The following is a 17802-nucleotide window of genomic DNA, read 5'->3' as shown; positions in this document are numbered from 1 at the left end:
GTTCGATCCTCAGCACCACATAAAAATAAAGGCATTGTGTTGTGTCCATCTACACCTAAAAATATATATATAATAAAAAAATAAATAAATAAAAATAGGGCCAGTGTGGATTCATGACTGGGTCAAAGGAACCCAGCAACTGAAAGAATCCAGGCATCCCAGCAGTCAAACAAGTGTAAATTATCCATCCACCAGCTAGATTCTGATTGATGGAGGCTGGAACTCAAAGGCATTACCAGCCCTCATTTTTAAGTGTAGCCTATACTCTGACCAGGTAGGGAGACTACTTAGGCTGGGAGACCAAACTACTGGGTTCTTATTGTGGGTCAGCCTCTGGGTCTTTGGGTAACTTCAATTTATATACTTGGACACTGGGCAGAAAAAAGGAGAGAAAGGATACTACTAGGATCTGGAGGGATTGTTCAGTGGGAGGGAAAATTTCCCAAACTAACAGATGAGTAAGGGTAATCCAAAATATTTGTTTCTACTTGTCAGTTTGTGGGCCAGAGGCAATAGAGAGGGTAAAAGGTGATGAGAGTGGAGAGCTGGGTACCAATTCCAGGCCAGGAGGATGATTTCCATACTGTGTCTAAAGCATTTTAGGAGCTGAGGATGGAGACCAGAGCACTGAAGGAGCAGACAGGGATGAAGTAATTAAGGAAAATGCTAGGAACAGAGAGCGGTCATTTATATCTGTGTATTGTGTCAAATGGTTTTTCTACACTAACTCAATACTCACAATTCTTAGGTATGAATATATGTCCTCATTGCCACCAGTAACTAGAAAGGACCATCTTACAAAGCAGAGAACTAACAGTGGGAGAGATGACGACTCCTTCTCAGTCTAAAATGCTTTAGACACAGTATGGAAATCATCCTCCTGGCCTGGAATTGGTACCCAGCTCTCCACTCTCATCACCTTTTACACCCTCTATTGCCTCCAGCCCACAAACTGACAAGTAGAAACAAATATTTTGGGTTACCCTTACTCATCTGTTAGTTTGAGAAATTTTCCCTCCCACTGAACAATCCCTCCAGATCCTAGTAGTATTCTTTCTCTCCTTTTTTTCTGCCCAGTGTCCAAGTATATAAACTGAGGTTACCCAAAATACCAGAGGCTGACCCACAATAAGAACCCAGTAGTTTGGTCTCCCAGCCTAAATATTCTAAGTCTACTTAACTCCATATATCTTTCTGCCCTATGCTCCCAGTCCTGAGAATGTCATTCTAGGGGCTGAGAGAACAGCAAGGGCCAAGGATTCCTTCACTCAAATAATTCCTGTGGGTTAGGGGTAAAAAGAGTAGTTTTTACTTGCTGTTCCTTTATATCACCGAGGTCTTCAGATGAGAGAGGCAAGGGACAGGTGCGGCTGCACTGGAGGGGGAGATGAAGATGAAGACAGTCATAGGAGGCCATAGGAGACAAGAGAAATAAACAAGGAGGCCAGGGCCTGGAGGAGTCCTTGTGTAGCTGGTTCTCCCAAGGAGCATTATCCCTGGGCAGAGCCTGGGGAAGGGGGCAGGGTACAGAACTGGCCCTGAGGGAAGGGCACAACAGAGGCCTGGGTGCAAAAGTGTGGCAGGGCTGCTACAAAAGGGGGTTTTTCCCCTACGCAGAGTGCTGGTGGCTCTGAGATGTCTCAGCCTCATGTCTGGTCTTAAATGGTACCTCTGGAGGGGCCAGAAGTAGGTAAGACATCCCCCTCTAGGCTCAGGCCCTCTGAACAATCCCTAAAAGAGGCAAGTTGGGTTAGCATTCAGAGTTCCTTAACCCTCTCTCTGCCCTTTAACATGCTATTCTTCCTCCCTGAACATTTAATCTTTTGGATGGGAATGCTCCTGGTTTCTTCCAGCATCCATCCCCTCCTTTCGTCTACTGTCACCTGCTATCTGAAGACCTTGCAGGATCTGTATCATTTTTCAAGGTATCAGTATCCTCTGCCAAGAGGGCCAGAGAAGTCTGAGGCTGACATCAAGTGGGAGGATAGAAAAGGGCCTGTAGGACTTGAATTGAGTCTTTTAAAAGATGGAGCCAGGGGCTGGGGTTCTGGCTCAGTGATAGAGTGCTTACCTAGCATGCGTGAGGCACTGGGTTCCATCCTTAGCACCATATAAAAATAAAATAAAGGTATTATGTTCACCTACAACTAAAAATATATTAAAAAAAAAAAAAAAAGATGGAACCAATGGGTGTGGTGGTTCACACCTGTAATCCTAGCGGCCCAGGAGGCCGAAGCAGGAGGATCACAGGTTTGAAGCCAGGCTCAAGAACTTAGAGAGGCCCTAAGCAACTTAGCAAGACAAGCTGAATCTCAGTGTAGATGAGCGTTATTTAAACAACCCAGTGTTTGATATAAATGACAATTTCAAAGTTGATGAGACTTTACAGATCACTTGCTCTGGGAATTCTGAAATGTGACAGTAGGACCACTTTACTTACAAAAGCAAAATCTTGAGGTTGCAAAGGATCCAATGCAGCAATTACAGATATCCAACCCCCGCCCCCCAGGCTCCTGTTTACTACTGAAGAAACAGGTGAAGGTCAATATCACACAGCCTCTTGCGGCCAGCAAGAGCCAGGACTCAAAACATTGACGTAAATGTTATTAATATACTGTACAGAATGATTTACCACTGGAGTCCTTTAAATAAAAAGTTTCTTGATGGTTTAAACACATTTTTCTATTAAAATTTACCCAAGTAATAGTACAGTGTTTGAAATAATAGCTATTAGTATGTCAGTAACTCAGTATGTCTGGTTTTTTGTTTGAAGTGGTTTCACTATGTTGCCCAGACTCGTCTGGAACTTCTGGGCTCAAGTAATCCTCCTGCCTCAGCCTCCCAAGTTGCTGGAATTACAGGTGTGCACCACCTGTGCAAGCTTCATTGTGGTTTTAATTTGCATCTCCTTAATGGCTAACCATATTGAGCATCTTTTCATATGCTTATTTACCATCATTATAGCTATTTATTGTTCTGTGGCACTGAGAATTGATCCCAGGGGCACTCTACCACTGAATTACATCCTCACCTACTCATCCTTTTGAAACAGGGTCTTGCTAAATTGCCCAGGCTGGTCTTGAACTTGTGATCCTCCTGCCTCAGTCTCCAGAGTAGCTGGCATCATAAGTGTGTGCCACCTTGCAAGACATGAATCATGTTTTTTATTTTTATTATTATTTTTTTTTAGAGACAGAGAGAGAGAGAGAGAGAGAGAGAATTTTAATATTTATTTTTTAGTTTTGCTACCGCTTGAGCCACATCCCCAGCCCCGAATCATGTTTTTTATATCATAAGAACTCTTTGCTTAACTATGAGTTGATTTCTCCTATAAGATCGTCTATAATTTTTATGGCTGTACATTTTGTGTTTACATCTTCTCTTGTGTGAGTTTTGGTAATTTTTGGCTTTCAAGATGCCTTAGACCCTTTTGTGCTACTATAACAGCACACCCCAGATGGGATAAATTATAAAAAAAACAGAAATTTATTTCTCACAGTTCTAAAGATTGAGAAGTCCAAAATCAAGGTGCTGGCAGTCTTGGTGTTTGGTGAGTTCCCAGTACCTGTTCCTAAGAAGGAACCTTGAATACTGCATCCTCTACAGGGAAGGAGTGATGTTCCTCACGTAAGAGTGTGAACCCAGTCTTAAAAACCCTTTCTATTACATCATTAATTTATTCATGAGGTCAGAGCCCTCATGACCTATCACCTCCCATTAAGCCCTACCTCCCAACATAGTTGCAGAGGGAATTAAGTTCCAATATGAATTGTGGAGGGGAAAAAAGATTCATACCACAGGACAAGGATTTGGCCAATTTTGCCTACTACTGAATTTGTGTGTAGAATTATAGGGTTCTCTTATTAACCCTTGTGATCTCTGGTAATATCCCCTTTTATTCTTGAATTGGTAATTTGTGTCTTCTCTCCTCCCTTCCTTTTTATTAGTATGGCTAGAGGTTTATCAGTTCTATTGGTTATTTAAAATGGTCGACTTTTGGGCTGAGCACACAGCACAAGGCCCCAGTTTGATCCCCGGCATGAAAAAAAAACAACAATATTTGGGTTTTTGGGTTCATTTTTTTAAAATATTTTTTTCTGCTGTCAATTTCACTAATCTCACTTTCTGCTTACTTTATTTTTGCCCTTATTTTATCTTTTTAAATACTTTTAAAGGACTATTAGCTCCTTCTTTTTGTTTTTTGGGGAGGGGTACTGGGCTTTCCCACTGCTATATATCCACCACCCTTTTAAAATTTTTCTTTCTGAGACAGTCTCACTAAATTGCTGAGGCTGGTCTCAAACTCATCATCTTCTGCCTCAGCATCCTAAGTCACTGAGGTTAATTGCAGGCATGGGCCACCGTGCCTGGCTACCCTTATGTTCCTTCTCAAGGTGGAAGCATAGAATACTGACTCCAGACCTTTTTTATGTTGGCCAGGCTAGCCTTAAACTTTGTAATCCTCTTACCTCAACCTCCTGAGCCACTGGGATTACAGGCATGCACCTGTGCCTGGCAGTTCATATTTTCTATTTCACTTAGAATGTTGCCTGACCAGTAAAGACCTAGTAAATATTAGCTTTTACTAACAATTATCATAGAAAAATAGATAAGCAAAAAGACAAAAATCACCCAAAATCCCAAAGCCCAAAAAAGTATATAACAAAAACTTCATGGCTGATATATTTCAGATTTTTCAGCCAACATATATTTACCAATTCAATGAAAATAAATAGTAAGTATAGGACCATATATGCCGATGCATCACAAAAGTTATGCATTTCCTATGAGGGATACAGGTTAAAGTCTGACATTCTTCCCAATTAAGATGCATCCTCCCTTCTCTTCATCAGGCTAACTACTACTTGGCTTCTAATTTCAGTTTAAAGGTCATGTCTTTTTCTGACCCCAGGCAAGATATAGGTCCCTGTTAACCACTTTCAACTTACTCAATACTTTTTAACACCTACTAAACAGATAATTTGTAACCATGCACTTAAAAACCTTAAAGGGCAGAATAAGTCATGCTTTCTTACCCTGTGTTAGGAACAGTATAAACGGCAGCCACACCCCAAAGAAAAACCTCAACATGGCGCCTACTTTCCCTTCTTTTCACTGGCGTGAAAATTTCCCGCCGGCGCCATTATTCAAATCCAGCGGGTGGGAAACATTAGCCCCAATAAGAATTAACTTCTTGGGCTCCAGAACTGACATCTGGAAGAACTTGCCAATAAACGGGTGACCCATCACTTACCTAAGCCCTGCCACCTCCCCTTAGATCTATATAAGCCCACAGCCTTTTGTAATAAAGCGGAATCTCTCCGGTGATTTGTGTCGTGTGGTGTCTTCCATTCATAGTGCAGTGTGGTGTCTTACACCCTGTACTCAAAATTTTATCTTTGCTCATTCTTTCTTCCCAGATGGTGACCTAGGCTCTTACCTGTTCATCCAGGACCTGCAGTAGAAACCGTTCATTTGATCCATGTTGACACTACCTGACAGAGTCAATGAGGGTATAAAGGCACATTTCCCTTTCACATCCTAGAGATTCTAATTTGATAGGAACTAGGGTAGGACTGGCTGCAAGGCTTACTTTCAAAAGCTCCCATAATGATTTTGATGCTGGTGGTCCACAGAAACACTGCCTGTGGCAGACAACTTCTAACATGGCTCTCAATGATTTCTGCCTTCTGACAGTCATACCCTGTCTAATCTATGTTCCTTGAGTACAGGCTGGCCTACTGAGTAAAAAGCGACTGGATGTCACTTCTGTGATTGTCACAAAAGACTATGACTTCAGCTTGCTAGTGTTGTCTTCTGGGCAACTTCTGGCCAATCCTTAGTCTTCTAATAAGGTCTTCAGTCCAATCACCCACGAAGAAGTGATTTTTACTGATGACCACTGAACCTAGAGAAGATTATGGCCTTAGCTAACACCTTGAATATAGCCTTGGGAGACACACTGAGGCAGAAAATAGTGCAACTCAGATTCTCTCCCCATAAAAACTGAGATAATTTGGGGGTTTTGTTGTTGTTGTTATTGGTACCAGGGACTAAACTCAGGAATACTTGAACACTACGCCATATCCCCAGCCATTTTTATTTTTTGAGACAAGTTGCTTAGGGCCTTGCTTAATTGCTGAGTCTGGCTTTGAACATGCAATCCTTTAGCCTCAGCCTCCCCAGCCACTGGGATTATAGGTGTGTGCCACCACATCTGGCTGAGATGTTTTAAGCCATTTAATTTTACTGTCATTTGTTGCACAGCAATGGATAACTAATATACTACTTAGATGCCCTTGTAAACTCTGTTCAATCTATCCCTGTTGGAAGAGTCATCTAAACTGGGAACTTTTTTCTTCTTCTTTTTTTTTGTAGTTGTAGATGGACAGCATGACTTTATTTTATTTGCTTATTTTTGTATGTGGTGCTAAGGATCAAACCCAGTGCCTCACATATGGTAAGCAAGTGCTCTGCCACTGAGCTCCAGCCCCCCCCCTTTTTTTTTTTTGAGACAGGGACTTGTCACATTGTCCAGACTGGCCTTGGACTCAGAATCCTCCTGCCTCAGTGTTCTAAGCAGCTGGGGTTATAGGTATACATTGCCATGCCTATCTAAGTGAGGAATTTCTAATCGCTAACGCTCTCTGATCATGCGGCCAGCTGTCAAGATGGTGCTGCAGGAAGACAAGAAGCCTAAGAGGACTACTTGGAAGTTTAATATGGACCTTACTCATCCTGTAAAAGATGGGATTTTTGATTCTGGATATTTTTAACAGTTTCTGAGGGAGAAGGTTAAAGTCAATGGGAAAACTGGAAATCCCGGGAATGTTATTCACATTGAACGCTTCAAGAATAAAATCTTAGCATTAGCAAAGCCCTGGGTTCGACCCCCAGTTCCAAAAAAAAAAAAAAAAAAAAAAAAAGAATAAAATCTCAGTTGTTTCTGAGAAACAGTATTTGAAATATCTTACTAAGAAATACCTTAAGAATAATCATCTTCGTGATTGGCTTCGTGTGGCTGCAATTTGACAAAGAGACTTACGAACTTTGTTATTTCCAGATTAGTCAAGATGAAGATGGATTAGAGTCTGAGGACTAACTGGTCTCCCTTTTTAGGGCTTTACTTTTTAATAAAACAAATGAAGTGTATATGAAAAAGAAACATCTAAAGATGGACTATCATTGAATAAAAAATTGTTCTCAAAAAAAAAAAAAAATACTCACAGTACACATTTTACCATTTTTGTGCATAAAGGTGTGTGCCCATCTAATTGTCATTTTTAGCTCCAGAGATTTTAATGTTTTTTTGTTTTGTTTGCTGTACTGGGGATGGAATTCAGGGCCTCACACTTGCCAGACAAGCCCTCTACAACTGAGCTATATCCTCAACTCCTTTAATTTTTTTTACATTTTGACACAGGGTTTTGTTAAGTAGCTGAGGCTAACCTCAAATATAATTCTTCTGCTCACCTTCCAAACTGCCAGGATTACAGAAGTGTGCCACTGTGCCTGATTCTTCCTACTATTAACATGGCATCCAGTCCTAAAATCATCTAAGATTGCTAAGCAGTAGGGATCAGCATGTATGAGCGTGCAAGTGAGTGATAAAATTCTTAGGAAGAGCCCAGTGCAGTGATGCATGCCTATAATCCTAGCTGACACAAGAGGAGTGCATGTTTGAGGCCAGCCTCAGCAATTCAGCAAGGCCCTAAGCAATTTAGTGAGATCCAATCTCAAAAAAATTACCTTGGTTACACATCGATTCCCAAAATCTTGAGCCAAATTTCATGGTCAAAACTGAGCCCTCATTACTTCCCAAAGAATGTGCTGCCCTTTCCCCATGCCTTGGTAATCAAGAGCTCTATCTTTGTAAATAAAAAACAAATTATATTTACCTGTCCCTAGAGATGTGAAAGGTTCTCTCTCCCTCTTTTGATGTGAAGCTGGGCAGTCGAGGCCCACTCTACATTGGACTTTAAGAGACATTCACTGAAGTGTGGAACTAGAAATTTCTAGGAGTGGGAAATTTAAGCAGCTATTAACTGGGGGGAGCCTCTGGGGGAAAGGAGATACTAAGTTCCAAAGGAAAAACTGGGGCTTGGGTGGTAGTTGGGGACAAGTTTAAATAAGCACCAAAAACTATCAACTTCTACACAATGGAGGGCCTAGGAGGAAGGAGTTTATTTCAGGGGTAACAAGCTCAACAAGTTTGTCTATAGCAAAGCTGAGAAGCCACAAATGTAAGCTCCTAAAATGGGGCTCACTGGATAGGTTTTGTTAAGTCTCCATTGCCCCCTCAAGGCTTAAGTTTATCTTGTCCACCTTAATCAAAAAATCAGAATTCCACTCCCATTTTCTGGTTCCATGACTTACAAAAGCTTTAGAACCCATAAAGAATGCTCTCTCCTAAATCTCCAGAGAATAGCACTAACTTTGGCAAGCAGCTCAGTCAACATTAAGACCACTTGGACTTGCAGAAGTCAAGCACTGTGGTGAGCCACTCCAAATGCATGCACCTTTAAGTCTTGATACACCAAGGGAATCTAAAAGATCACAGGTATGGTCCTGGGAGTGGCCCTAGGAGTAGGTGGCACCCAGAGGGATTGAGCTACACTCACCTGTTCCCTTGTAATCCTATCCCTTGCCTCATTTAAATGGCCTCTTCCCCATAAAAGGGTTCAGCATGTGCTCCTCTCTTTTCCCACGGACCCCTAAGGTCAGAGCTGTCACAGGACCCAAAGAAAAAGGTATTTTCTCTGTCTCTGTGTGATTATTTCATGCAACCCAGTTCACCTGGAGTGACCTTGAGTGTTAAGTCATGAGATACAACAAAGCACTTTGCATGTGGGGGCTCAACTGTCCCTCAGACTAGAGCTTCCTAATTCTAGAGAACACATAGCAGGAGGAGTCCAATCCTCCCAGCATACTTCTTGGGAAGTGCTAAGTTGGACAGAGGGCAGTAGTCCAACAGACATGGTACTTTTATCTGGTTTTAATGCAAAGATTCAAGAGCACTATCAACTCTTTCCCTTATAATTCTATGAGGTGGGGCTGGGGATATACCTCAGTTGGTAGAGCGCTTGCTTCACACGCTCAAGGCCCTGGGTTCAATCCTCAGCACCAAAAAAAAAAAAAAAAATCTGAGGTGGAAAGAAACAAGATGAAGTGAAGCTTCTTGAGACCAAGGACAGCAATGGTCAGTTTGCATCTCTGGTATCTATCATGTGTTGGTACTAAGTATTCATTACTTCTGAACACATGCTGAGACATGGAGTAACTTATCCAAAGTGAAAGCCCAAGAGCTAGGTGTCTTAGCTGTGGGGCTAGGACTATGCAAATAGTATCTGGTTCTCTTTATTTTCTAGTATTCTGCTTTAGAGTAGACTAGGAATGAGTCTCATTCCCATCCACAAATATCAATAACAGAAGATATTGAGTTCTGGGCATGTTTGTAGATAGACTTCTTATATTTATTTCTGTTCTGTTATAGATAGATATATGCATATATACTTTTTTTTTTTAATACAATCTATATTCCCTTCCCCACCAAACTCCAAAAGGAGATATAAATCTTTCCAGGATTGCCATTGGGCTTCCCAAGATGGTCAGAGCCAAGAAAGAACCATTTCTCAACATCTCAACAGCTGTCCTTCTTAGGCTCTAGAATCACTGAAGCAGCAGCATTCCCAGGATCCAAGGGGAAGATGGGGGAAAGGAAACTGTAGTGTGCTGGGACTCTAGAATGAAAGTGTCCAGTCACTCCCAGAATGGCAGACTGGCTCCCAGAATTCTCACGGTAAGAATTCTGGTAGGGCCCTCACTCTTCAGATGCTAGCCAATAGGCACGGGTAGGGAGTAGGAATCAGGTATTTGACATGCAGGGAAAGGGTGGTAGAAGGAACACCCGAGGCTTATGCTGGAGACTGAGCAACCTTCAGGACTACCCACCTACTCAATGACAGAAGTAATAAACAGGGACAGATGCTGAATTATTAAAGAAATAGAGAGGAGAGCATGACAGGGAGAAGGAACAATGAAACACATGGGAAAATCATGTAGAGCAAAAAGTACCAATAAAAACATGACCTGTACTGGCTTCTTCCCTAGAAAAGATGTAATCTATGTTTTGGGGTGCAGGAGGTGAAAGGTCATGAACTAGGATTATCAGCTGGCCAGGGGCACAGGAAGGCTCTCTGAGGATTCCTAAGGGGCAGGTAGGCAGGCAGCTGGGGCCCCATATCCCCAGGAAAGAAATAATGAATCCCTTCAGTTCGACTTGGACCAAATCTTGGCACTCCCTCGGAGCCTGGCAAGGGAGGAGAGAGAGAGAGAAAGAGAGAGGATGCAGGGGATCTCCCTAATCCCTGGAGGTTCCCCCAAATCCCCATCCCACACAAATGACTAAAGTAAGTGCAGCAGCCAGGTCCTTCAGGTAAAAGTGGGCCACTACCACACTGGCTTACCCCTTCCCTTTTGAGGCCTTCTTGCTGGGCTGGCGCTGGTTGGTGCCTGGAGCTGGGTCCCTCAGTTCAGTCAGGTGTTGCTCGGGGTCCTGAGATGTGGCTGCAGCAGCTGCTGCTGTTGTAACTTTAATGGTTTTTTTAAGGTTGGCAACCTATCAAGATGAAAAGAAGGGGACAGCAAAAAGGTTCCAAAACCTGACAGCCCCTACTTATCTTGTTTGCCTGCTACAGCCATGTCCAAAGCACTTGCACAGGCCAGGTGCCCAGACTGGGGAAGCCTGCATCCATCCTGCTCCTGCCTGCTCACCTCACTTTCAATCTGCTGCTTTAGGCCCAGCTGCTGTTCCTTGTGCTGGTTGGCACGGCTCACTTGCTCCTCGATACCTGACAGCACAACTTCACAGCCCACACACCTGCAGGGGTTAGGGGAGATGAGAGGCCTCAGATGAGGGCTACCATCAGACTCACTTCTCAGTTAAGATCCCTCAAGAGTGAGACACTCCCTCCCCTCTGACTTCCCCAACTACTACTCTCAGGATCCCCTCTACACCTTCCTTCAGAAGTCTGTAGAGGAATGAGCTCCTTTCCCTCCCTCCTCTCAGGTTCCACTTCTACAGCCCAGCCCAGGTCCTACCCTCTCCCATCTTGAAGCACTGCTTGCTTTCTTGGAGTGAGAAAAAAAAAAAGGGACAGGACCAGGATACAGATCTCACCACTCCTGCAGGGTTCGGGCAATGGCACTAAGGTCTTGGCGCTGGATGTCCCGTCCAATGCTGTAGTCAACCTCTAGACGCTGATTGCGTTGATCCAGTGAGCCGCGAAGCACATCAGCATATACAGCCTCAATCACCAGGTCTTCTAGCTGCCGCACATTACGCAGAGCAAGGGCTTCTAGCAACACTGCATATGGGATGCACTGGAGCCAAGGGTAGGAGCGGGGTGGTCAGAACAGAATTTGTTAAGTTCCTTAGCAGAGAAGGGCTTTCAAAAATAATCTTTTCTTATTTTCCCCTGCCCAGGCCCATCTGCTCTTCACTCTTATTCCTAAATCCTTTCCTCTAAAAGGCTGGTTCTGAAACAAATTAAATAAAAGTCCCCCCACCTCAAAACAGCATCATGAGAAGGATGGCTTAAATAAAGTACCAGACTGATGCTCCCCCAAGACCTTTATCCCCCACACCACACAGGGAGAAAGTGACTTCTGAATGGGTGTCATTCTTTGGTCATAGCTCAGGACATGCCACAGCCCTTGGCCAAGATCAGCCTGTCATGATGCAAGTATGTGATACTGGGTGAGGTCTGTAGTGATTCTGTTTATCATTTATATTCCGTCTGCTTTTCAGGCATCCAAAAGAGCCTGTTTTCAGTAAAACCAGGAAACAACTTAATGGTCTAATAACAATTGGGAGTTAAGGGGTGATATTTAACAAAAACAACCCAAGAGGAATATAGATATATTTTTGGGTTACATATTGCTTATTCTAACACTAGAAGCCCAGAATTTCATTAGAAGAGAGCCCCACTTCCAGCTATCAGACTTTGCTGGCATGAAACAATTACATAGTGGTTAGGAAAGCACTTGTTCACTGACACATGATTGGCATCTTAGTTATTACTATTTTAATCAAAAATACAAAAGATGTTTTACTTAGAACTTCAGTTGATTGAAGTTTAGATATAGACCTTGGCAGAGGGGAAGGGAAGGGCAAGAAAAAGCAAGTCTGGTCAAGGGCTATCCCGGTGGGACATAAAAGATGCTCTAGACCTCGCTGGCTTTGGACTGGGGGGACTGTCACTCACCTTGACTTTAGCAGCCAGGGTGACAACTGAGAGGTGTCGAAGTTTATTCTTCTGAGCTTCAGTGAGTGGAGGAAGATTCCTGGCTTCAGCTAGGGAAAAAGGACAAAGTTGTATGGATTCCTACTTTCAGTTTTGTGGGAAACTTTGGCCTTCTCCCCTTCTCCTGCATTTTTCCCCCGTTTTCCATGCCAGCTTAGGCTATGACTCCAAACCTTTATGCCCAGGGGATCTAAGTGCAGCATCCTATGAAGTTCTAAGTCCCTCCAGAAACTGCCCTTCTCCCATTTTCATTGCTCCAGAGCTCCAATCCCTCTTGGTTACCTAAGTAGTCGGCATATGTTCCATAAGCAAACACTGTGAGCAGCCGGAATGTGGAAGCAAAGTCACTTTCAGCCAGCTGCAAGAATATGAAGGAAGAGAAGAGGTGACAGAAGGGCCTCCCTCATTACCCTCCCAACCTTATCATTTTTGAACTCCATTTTCTGGCCACATTTTTTTCAATCAATGTTAATTCACCAAGAGGCATTCTCTGCCTCTCAATGATTAATCTTCCTACAGGAAGGGCTAACTTCCACTTCCAGGTCTTTATTATAGCAATGTTCTCTTCCTCCATCCACCATCCAATTCCTACCTTATATTTAGTGTTGAAAACGTTCTGTTTGGAATTTAACAGACCACACACACATCAGGCACTGTAAATTGTGTTGTTTGGCCATCAGAGTATATGCAATATTTCTGAATTTAAGTATCTTTAGGCAGTCTGTGGTACTCCAATTCACCAGGCTCCTGACTCAGCCTAGACAGACACCTATATTTGTGGCCTCTGCTTCAGACCCATCTCATGGATCCAGCTCACCAGAAGGATCCTCTCCTCCTATCACTGATCACTTATTCTGGCACTTAATTAATTCCTGCAGAAGGTTCTTACTTTAAGAATATCTTTCCTTTCATCAAGATTATAGATCCACCGGGTATGGTGGCGTACACCTGTAATCCCAGCAGCATGAGAGGCTGAGACAGGAGGATTTTGAGTTCAAAGCCAGCCTCAGCAAAAAGTGAGGCACTAAACAACTCAGTGTAGACCCTGTCTCTAAATAAAATACAAAAAAGTAGGGCTAGGGATGTAGCTTAGTGGTTGAGTACCCCTGAGTTCAATCCTCAGTACCCCTCTGCAAAAAAAAAAAAAAAAGATTATAGACCCAGTCTCTGGTATCCCACTAGCATTTAGCAGAGCTATTCATGTTACTGACTCCCTCAATAAATATTTGCTAAGTAAGGATTTACAGATTTATATCCATCCATCTTATCTTTTCAACTGAAATATAAGCTTTGAAAGGGTAAGCCTTGGGTCATGCACTTTTTTGGTATTCCCAGATCATTGGCAGATTATTAAACAGGTACTCAATTAAAAAGTGCTTCTTGGGGCTGGGGTGGTGGCTCAGTGGTAGCACACTCGCCTGGCATGTGAGGCACTGGGTTCGATTCTCAGCACTGCATGTGAATAAATTTTAAAAAATAAATAAAGGTCTATAATCAACAATTAAATAAATAAAATTTTGAAAAAAGAACAGTGCTTCTTTTTCTTTACCTTGATTGATATGCTTTTGTTCCACTGAATATGAAAGCAGGGTATAAAGATAACCACAGTTTTCCCCATACCACAGTGATCAAAAAAGGCTAAATCCAGGCTAGGGTTGTAGCTCAGTGGTTGAGCACTTGCCACGCTCGCATGGGTGAAGCACTGGGTTCGATCCTCAGCACCACATTAAAAAGATAAATAAATAAAACAAAGATATTGTGTTCATCTACAATTAAAAAAAGAAAAAGGCTAAATCCATTGATTCAACCATAGGTCCTCAAAAACTTGGCTCACCACTTACCCACATATCACTATCATAGGACATGGGCTGATGCCACAAGTCTTCATGACCCACCCACTATTGACTTGAAACTCTTTACACTTTGCCACTTCTATGTGAATGGTTCTCTCTGCTGTGTTCCTTCTCCTTTGCCTACTTTAAATGAATTAACATACACTACACTGAGGGAGAGAACAGGGCATGTCAATTTGGCCTATTCAATCCTTCCATCTGTACCAAACTTTACACTTTCTCATGATTTTATATGATTCCCACAATAATGGTTAAGTATAGTGTTATTTCCATTTGAGTGGGGGCAGTACTGGGAATTGAAACCAAGGGTGCTCTACCATTCACTAAAGCTATAGACCCAGCCATTTTTATTTTGTGATAGTCTCACTAAATTGGCCAGGCTGGCCTCGAACTTAAGACCATCATCTTCTTGCCTCAGCCCCTCAGAAGCTAGGATGATAACATGGTCCTTTGTTAAAAATGAAAAATATTACATTTTTCAGATTCCTCATCTCCAAAGGGAAAAAGAGCTTTACCTGCTTGTTTATTTTTGCAAGTTGCCATTAATCACCACAGTATCCTTGTTCAACTAAATGGTGCCAGGGTTGCCCACTCTTAAGTCAAAATTTTTGTCCCAAGCTTCCCTGTGGGTTACCCAAGCCAGCAACCCACCTCTCTAACATTGGGCATATCCAGCAGTTCCCCAAACACGTAGACACCAGGGGCCTCCAGCACCTGGTGGATGAGTGTGGCCAGCGCTGCCCCTTTGGCCGACTTGGCCAGGAGCAGAAATTGCTCCTGGTTCTGCCCTGTCACTTTCACCTCCGCACTCATGGCTGTACTGAGCTGTGGGAACCTTGGGCTCAGGTTGTCTGGAGCTGTAAGGAAAGAGGATGTGAAGCTAGAGGTTCCTAAACACTGGCAGGATAGGAAGCCCAAGGGTAAGGAGCCGGATTGTAGAGGGGCTAAATTACTACTGAAGTGAGGACTAAGAGTTGGAACGATCTACTTAGGATCTAAAAATCTTAGTCAGTTCACGGCTGCCACGCCCACCCTCCATTAACGGCCTCTAAACCTAATCCCAAGCCCCATCACGTGCACCCCACTGAACATCAAGGTACAGGCTGCAGCCAGGTAAGGGGTCTCACACAGTGTCCATCCCAACCACGAAGCACTCTCAGCTCTCCACGCGTGCCCTAACCACGTGACCTTACCAGCACTATCCTTACACGTGGCTCCACCTCCTCCCTTAAAGAGGCAGCCCTGGGACTGTGGGACCCGCCGACTGCCCTAGCCGAACCCTGGGCCAGACTGCGGACCGCTACCTGGAAGGTTCGTCTTCCAGCGCACCGGGTGGGCCTTCTGCTCCGTCACCTCCGGCAGCTGTTCCGAGCTTTTCCTGACACCCGCCCCCTCAGGGTCGCTCTAGCTACTCATTTCAATGGCCGGGTTCCGGTAGTGCTTCCGCTTTTACTACGTAGTTCCGGGAGGAACATAACCCGCTTCCGCCTTCGGACCGCCGATGCTCTGGGGAGGGATGGGAGCATTCTATTCTCTTGATTGGTTGCTGGAGAAGAAAGACGAGTGCCGTCCCCCCACCCACCCCGCGCTATGTTACAATAAAACTTTATTGGGGGAAGAGCGAGAGTCACCGAGGAACCCTCGGTCCCCTGCGGTGCGAGTGGCTGCCTCACTGTCAGCTCTAATCTTACCAGTCATGTGGCGATCCCGGCAGCTGGCGGTTCTTGGGAGGAGAGGAAAGCTATAGTGGAAGGAGTGAGGAAGCAGGAAAAAAGGGGGAAGAGACGTGATAGAGGAAGAAATACAAATTAGCGGCGGCTAAGATCATCTGGGTAGTTAAGCCACTCACCTTTTGAGGAGAAGGAGAAAATAAGTTAAAAAGTAAAACAGAAACAGCTATCATGCTTACTCTTGGTTAGACATTGAGAATTTTATCCAGTTAAATCCTCACAACTATATCGCCTCCCCAGTATGACTTCAGGAAACCTCGTGGTTACAACTGTGCTTATTAAATGATGATTTTAGTAGGTAGCCCCCACCCTGCCTGGGGATTGAACCCAGGGGTGCCTTAGCAGTGAGCTACATCCACGGTGCTTTTTGTTTTATTCTTAATTTTGAGGCAGGGTCTCACTAAGTTATTGAGTGCTTAAATTGCTGAGGCTGGCTTTGAACTTGAGATCCTTCTGCCTCACTCTCTGGAGTCACTAGGTTTACATGCATGCACCATCACCCTGATGGTACCTTGGTTCTAGTTTCTGGGGGAGGGGGAAAAAATTAGAAATTGGAGTTTACAAAACTCCAGGGATTCACCTGGAACCGAGGTTTTTCCCATCTACTTCACCATACTTTATTTTTGTCTTTGTTTTGTGGTGCAGGGAAGGAAACCCAGGGCTTCATTCATGCCAGGCAACATTTCTACTACTGAGTTACACCTCCAGCCCAGTAATATTTTAAAAAATCTAACAGCCAGGCGCGGTGATGCAGGCTTGTAATCCCAGAGACTCATGAGTATGGAATATCTCAGGCCAGCTTACGAACTTGGTGAATAACCCTCAGGAATTTAGTAAACTCCTGACTCAAAATTAAAAAGGACTGGAGAGGGGCCAGTGTTGTGGCTCAAAGTAGAGTGCTCGCCTAGGATGAGCGTGGCCCTGGGTTGAATCCTCAGCACCATATAAAAATAAATAAAATAAAGGTATTGTGTCCGTCCAACTACAACTAAAAAATATTTTTAAAATTACATTAAAAAAAGGACTGGGGAATATATGTAGCTCAATGATAAAGCTCCCCTGAGCTCAATCCTCAAATACAAAAATAAATTAGGAAACAAAAAACAGGTCTGGGGTGTAGCTCAGTAGTATAGCAGTTGTCTGGCATGTGTGAAGCTATGGGCTTATCTCCAGTACCACAAAAACACTTATGTAATGTTTTCTATTTCATACCAGGCTTGCAGAAGGACAAATTAAAGTTAATGCTAGTCTGTGTGGGTTTTTTTTTTTGGGGGGGAGGGGTGGAGTGGGAAGAGACAGTGTGCTAGAGATGAAAGCCAGGGCCTTTTGGGTGCTAAGAACTCTGCCACTGAGTTACACCCACCGCTCCCAGGTTAATGACATCTTGGAAGCGCCTTTCTGTTAAGCACTGAACTAAAAGCTTTACTTAATTCATTTCATATTTATAACAATCTAATAATTATCTCCATTTTCCACAGAAACAAAGTGAGGCCCAGGGCAGTTAACTAACTTGTAAGTGATGTGAAGTTGAGAAAGTGGAAAAAGAGAAAATCATAATACTAGTAGACTGAAATACTGGTAGGACTGAAAAGACTTTAAGTAGAGGTTTTTGTCCACATCTCTTGGCTTGTAATAGAAAATAGACAGAAACAGCTGGGCGCGGTTGCGCAGGCCTGTAATTCCAGCCACTGGGGAGGCTGAGGCAGGAGGATATCAAGTTCAAAGCCAGCCTTGGCAAAAGAGAGGTGCTAAGCAACTCAGTGAGACCCTGTCTTTAAATAAAATACAAAATAGGGCTGGGGATATGGCTCAGTGGTGGAGTGCCCCCGAATTCAATCCCTGATACCAAAAAAAAAAAAAAAAAAAAAGAAAGAAAGAAAGAAAAGAAAAGAAGCAGAAACAATGAATGGAAAG

The 17802-nt window shown here is 43.5% G+C and overlaps 1 protein-coding gene and 1 pseudogene across 3 annotated transcripts; one reads left to right on the top strand and one right to left on the bottom strand.

Moving 5' to 3' along the window:
- Nucleotides 1-6619: 6619 nt before the first annotated feature.
- On the top strand, nucleotides 6620-7212 carry LOC124079018 (ribosomal protein eL22-like; annotated as a pseudogene).
- A 2239-nt stretch (nucleotides 7213-9451) lies between these two features.
- On the bottom strand, nucleotides 9452-15617 carry Cops7a (COP9 signalosome subunit 7A). Of its 3 annotated transcripts, none has more exons than XM_046424187.2 (8): nucleotides 15463-15617; nucleotides 14810-15015; nucleotides 12588-12663; nucleotides 12267-12355; nucleotides 11180-11382; nucleotides 10774-10879; nucleotides 10467-10618; nucleotides 9452-10309 (listed from the first exon to the last, which is right to left on the bottom strand). In XM_046424187.2, the coding sequence occupies exons 2-8, from the start codon at nucleotides 14969-14971 to the stop codon at nucleotides 10270-10272; spliced, it is 828 nt and encodes a 275-aa protein (XP_046280143.1). In that variant the 5' UTR covers nucleotides 14972-15015; nucleotides 15463-15617; the 3' UTR covers nucleotides 9452-10269. The 3 variants fall into 3 exon arrangements, with proteins under 3 accessions (XP_046280143.1, XP_046280144.1, XP_046280145.1); XM_046424188.2 differs by having other exon boundaries at nucleotides 15352-15594; XM_046424189.2 differs by lacking the exon at nucleotides 15463-15617 and adding an exon at nucleotides 15286-15342.
- Nucleotides 15618-17802: the final 2185 nt, after the last annotated feature.

Source organism: Marmota monax, unplaced genomic scaffold, assembly GCF_021218885.2.
Source record: "Marmota monax isolate L192 unplaced genomic scaffold, Marmota_monax_Labrador192_F-V1.1 WCK01_AAM20220418_F8-fsc00186, whole genome shotgun sequence".
Classification (NCBI taxonomy): Eukaryota; Metazoa; Chordata; class Mammalia; order Rodentia; family Sciuridae; genus Marmota; species Marmota monax.
Note: the sequence above shows the minus strand (reverse complement) of the source record. Positions and strands in the feature narration are given on the sequence as shown.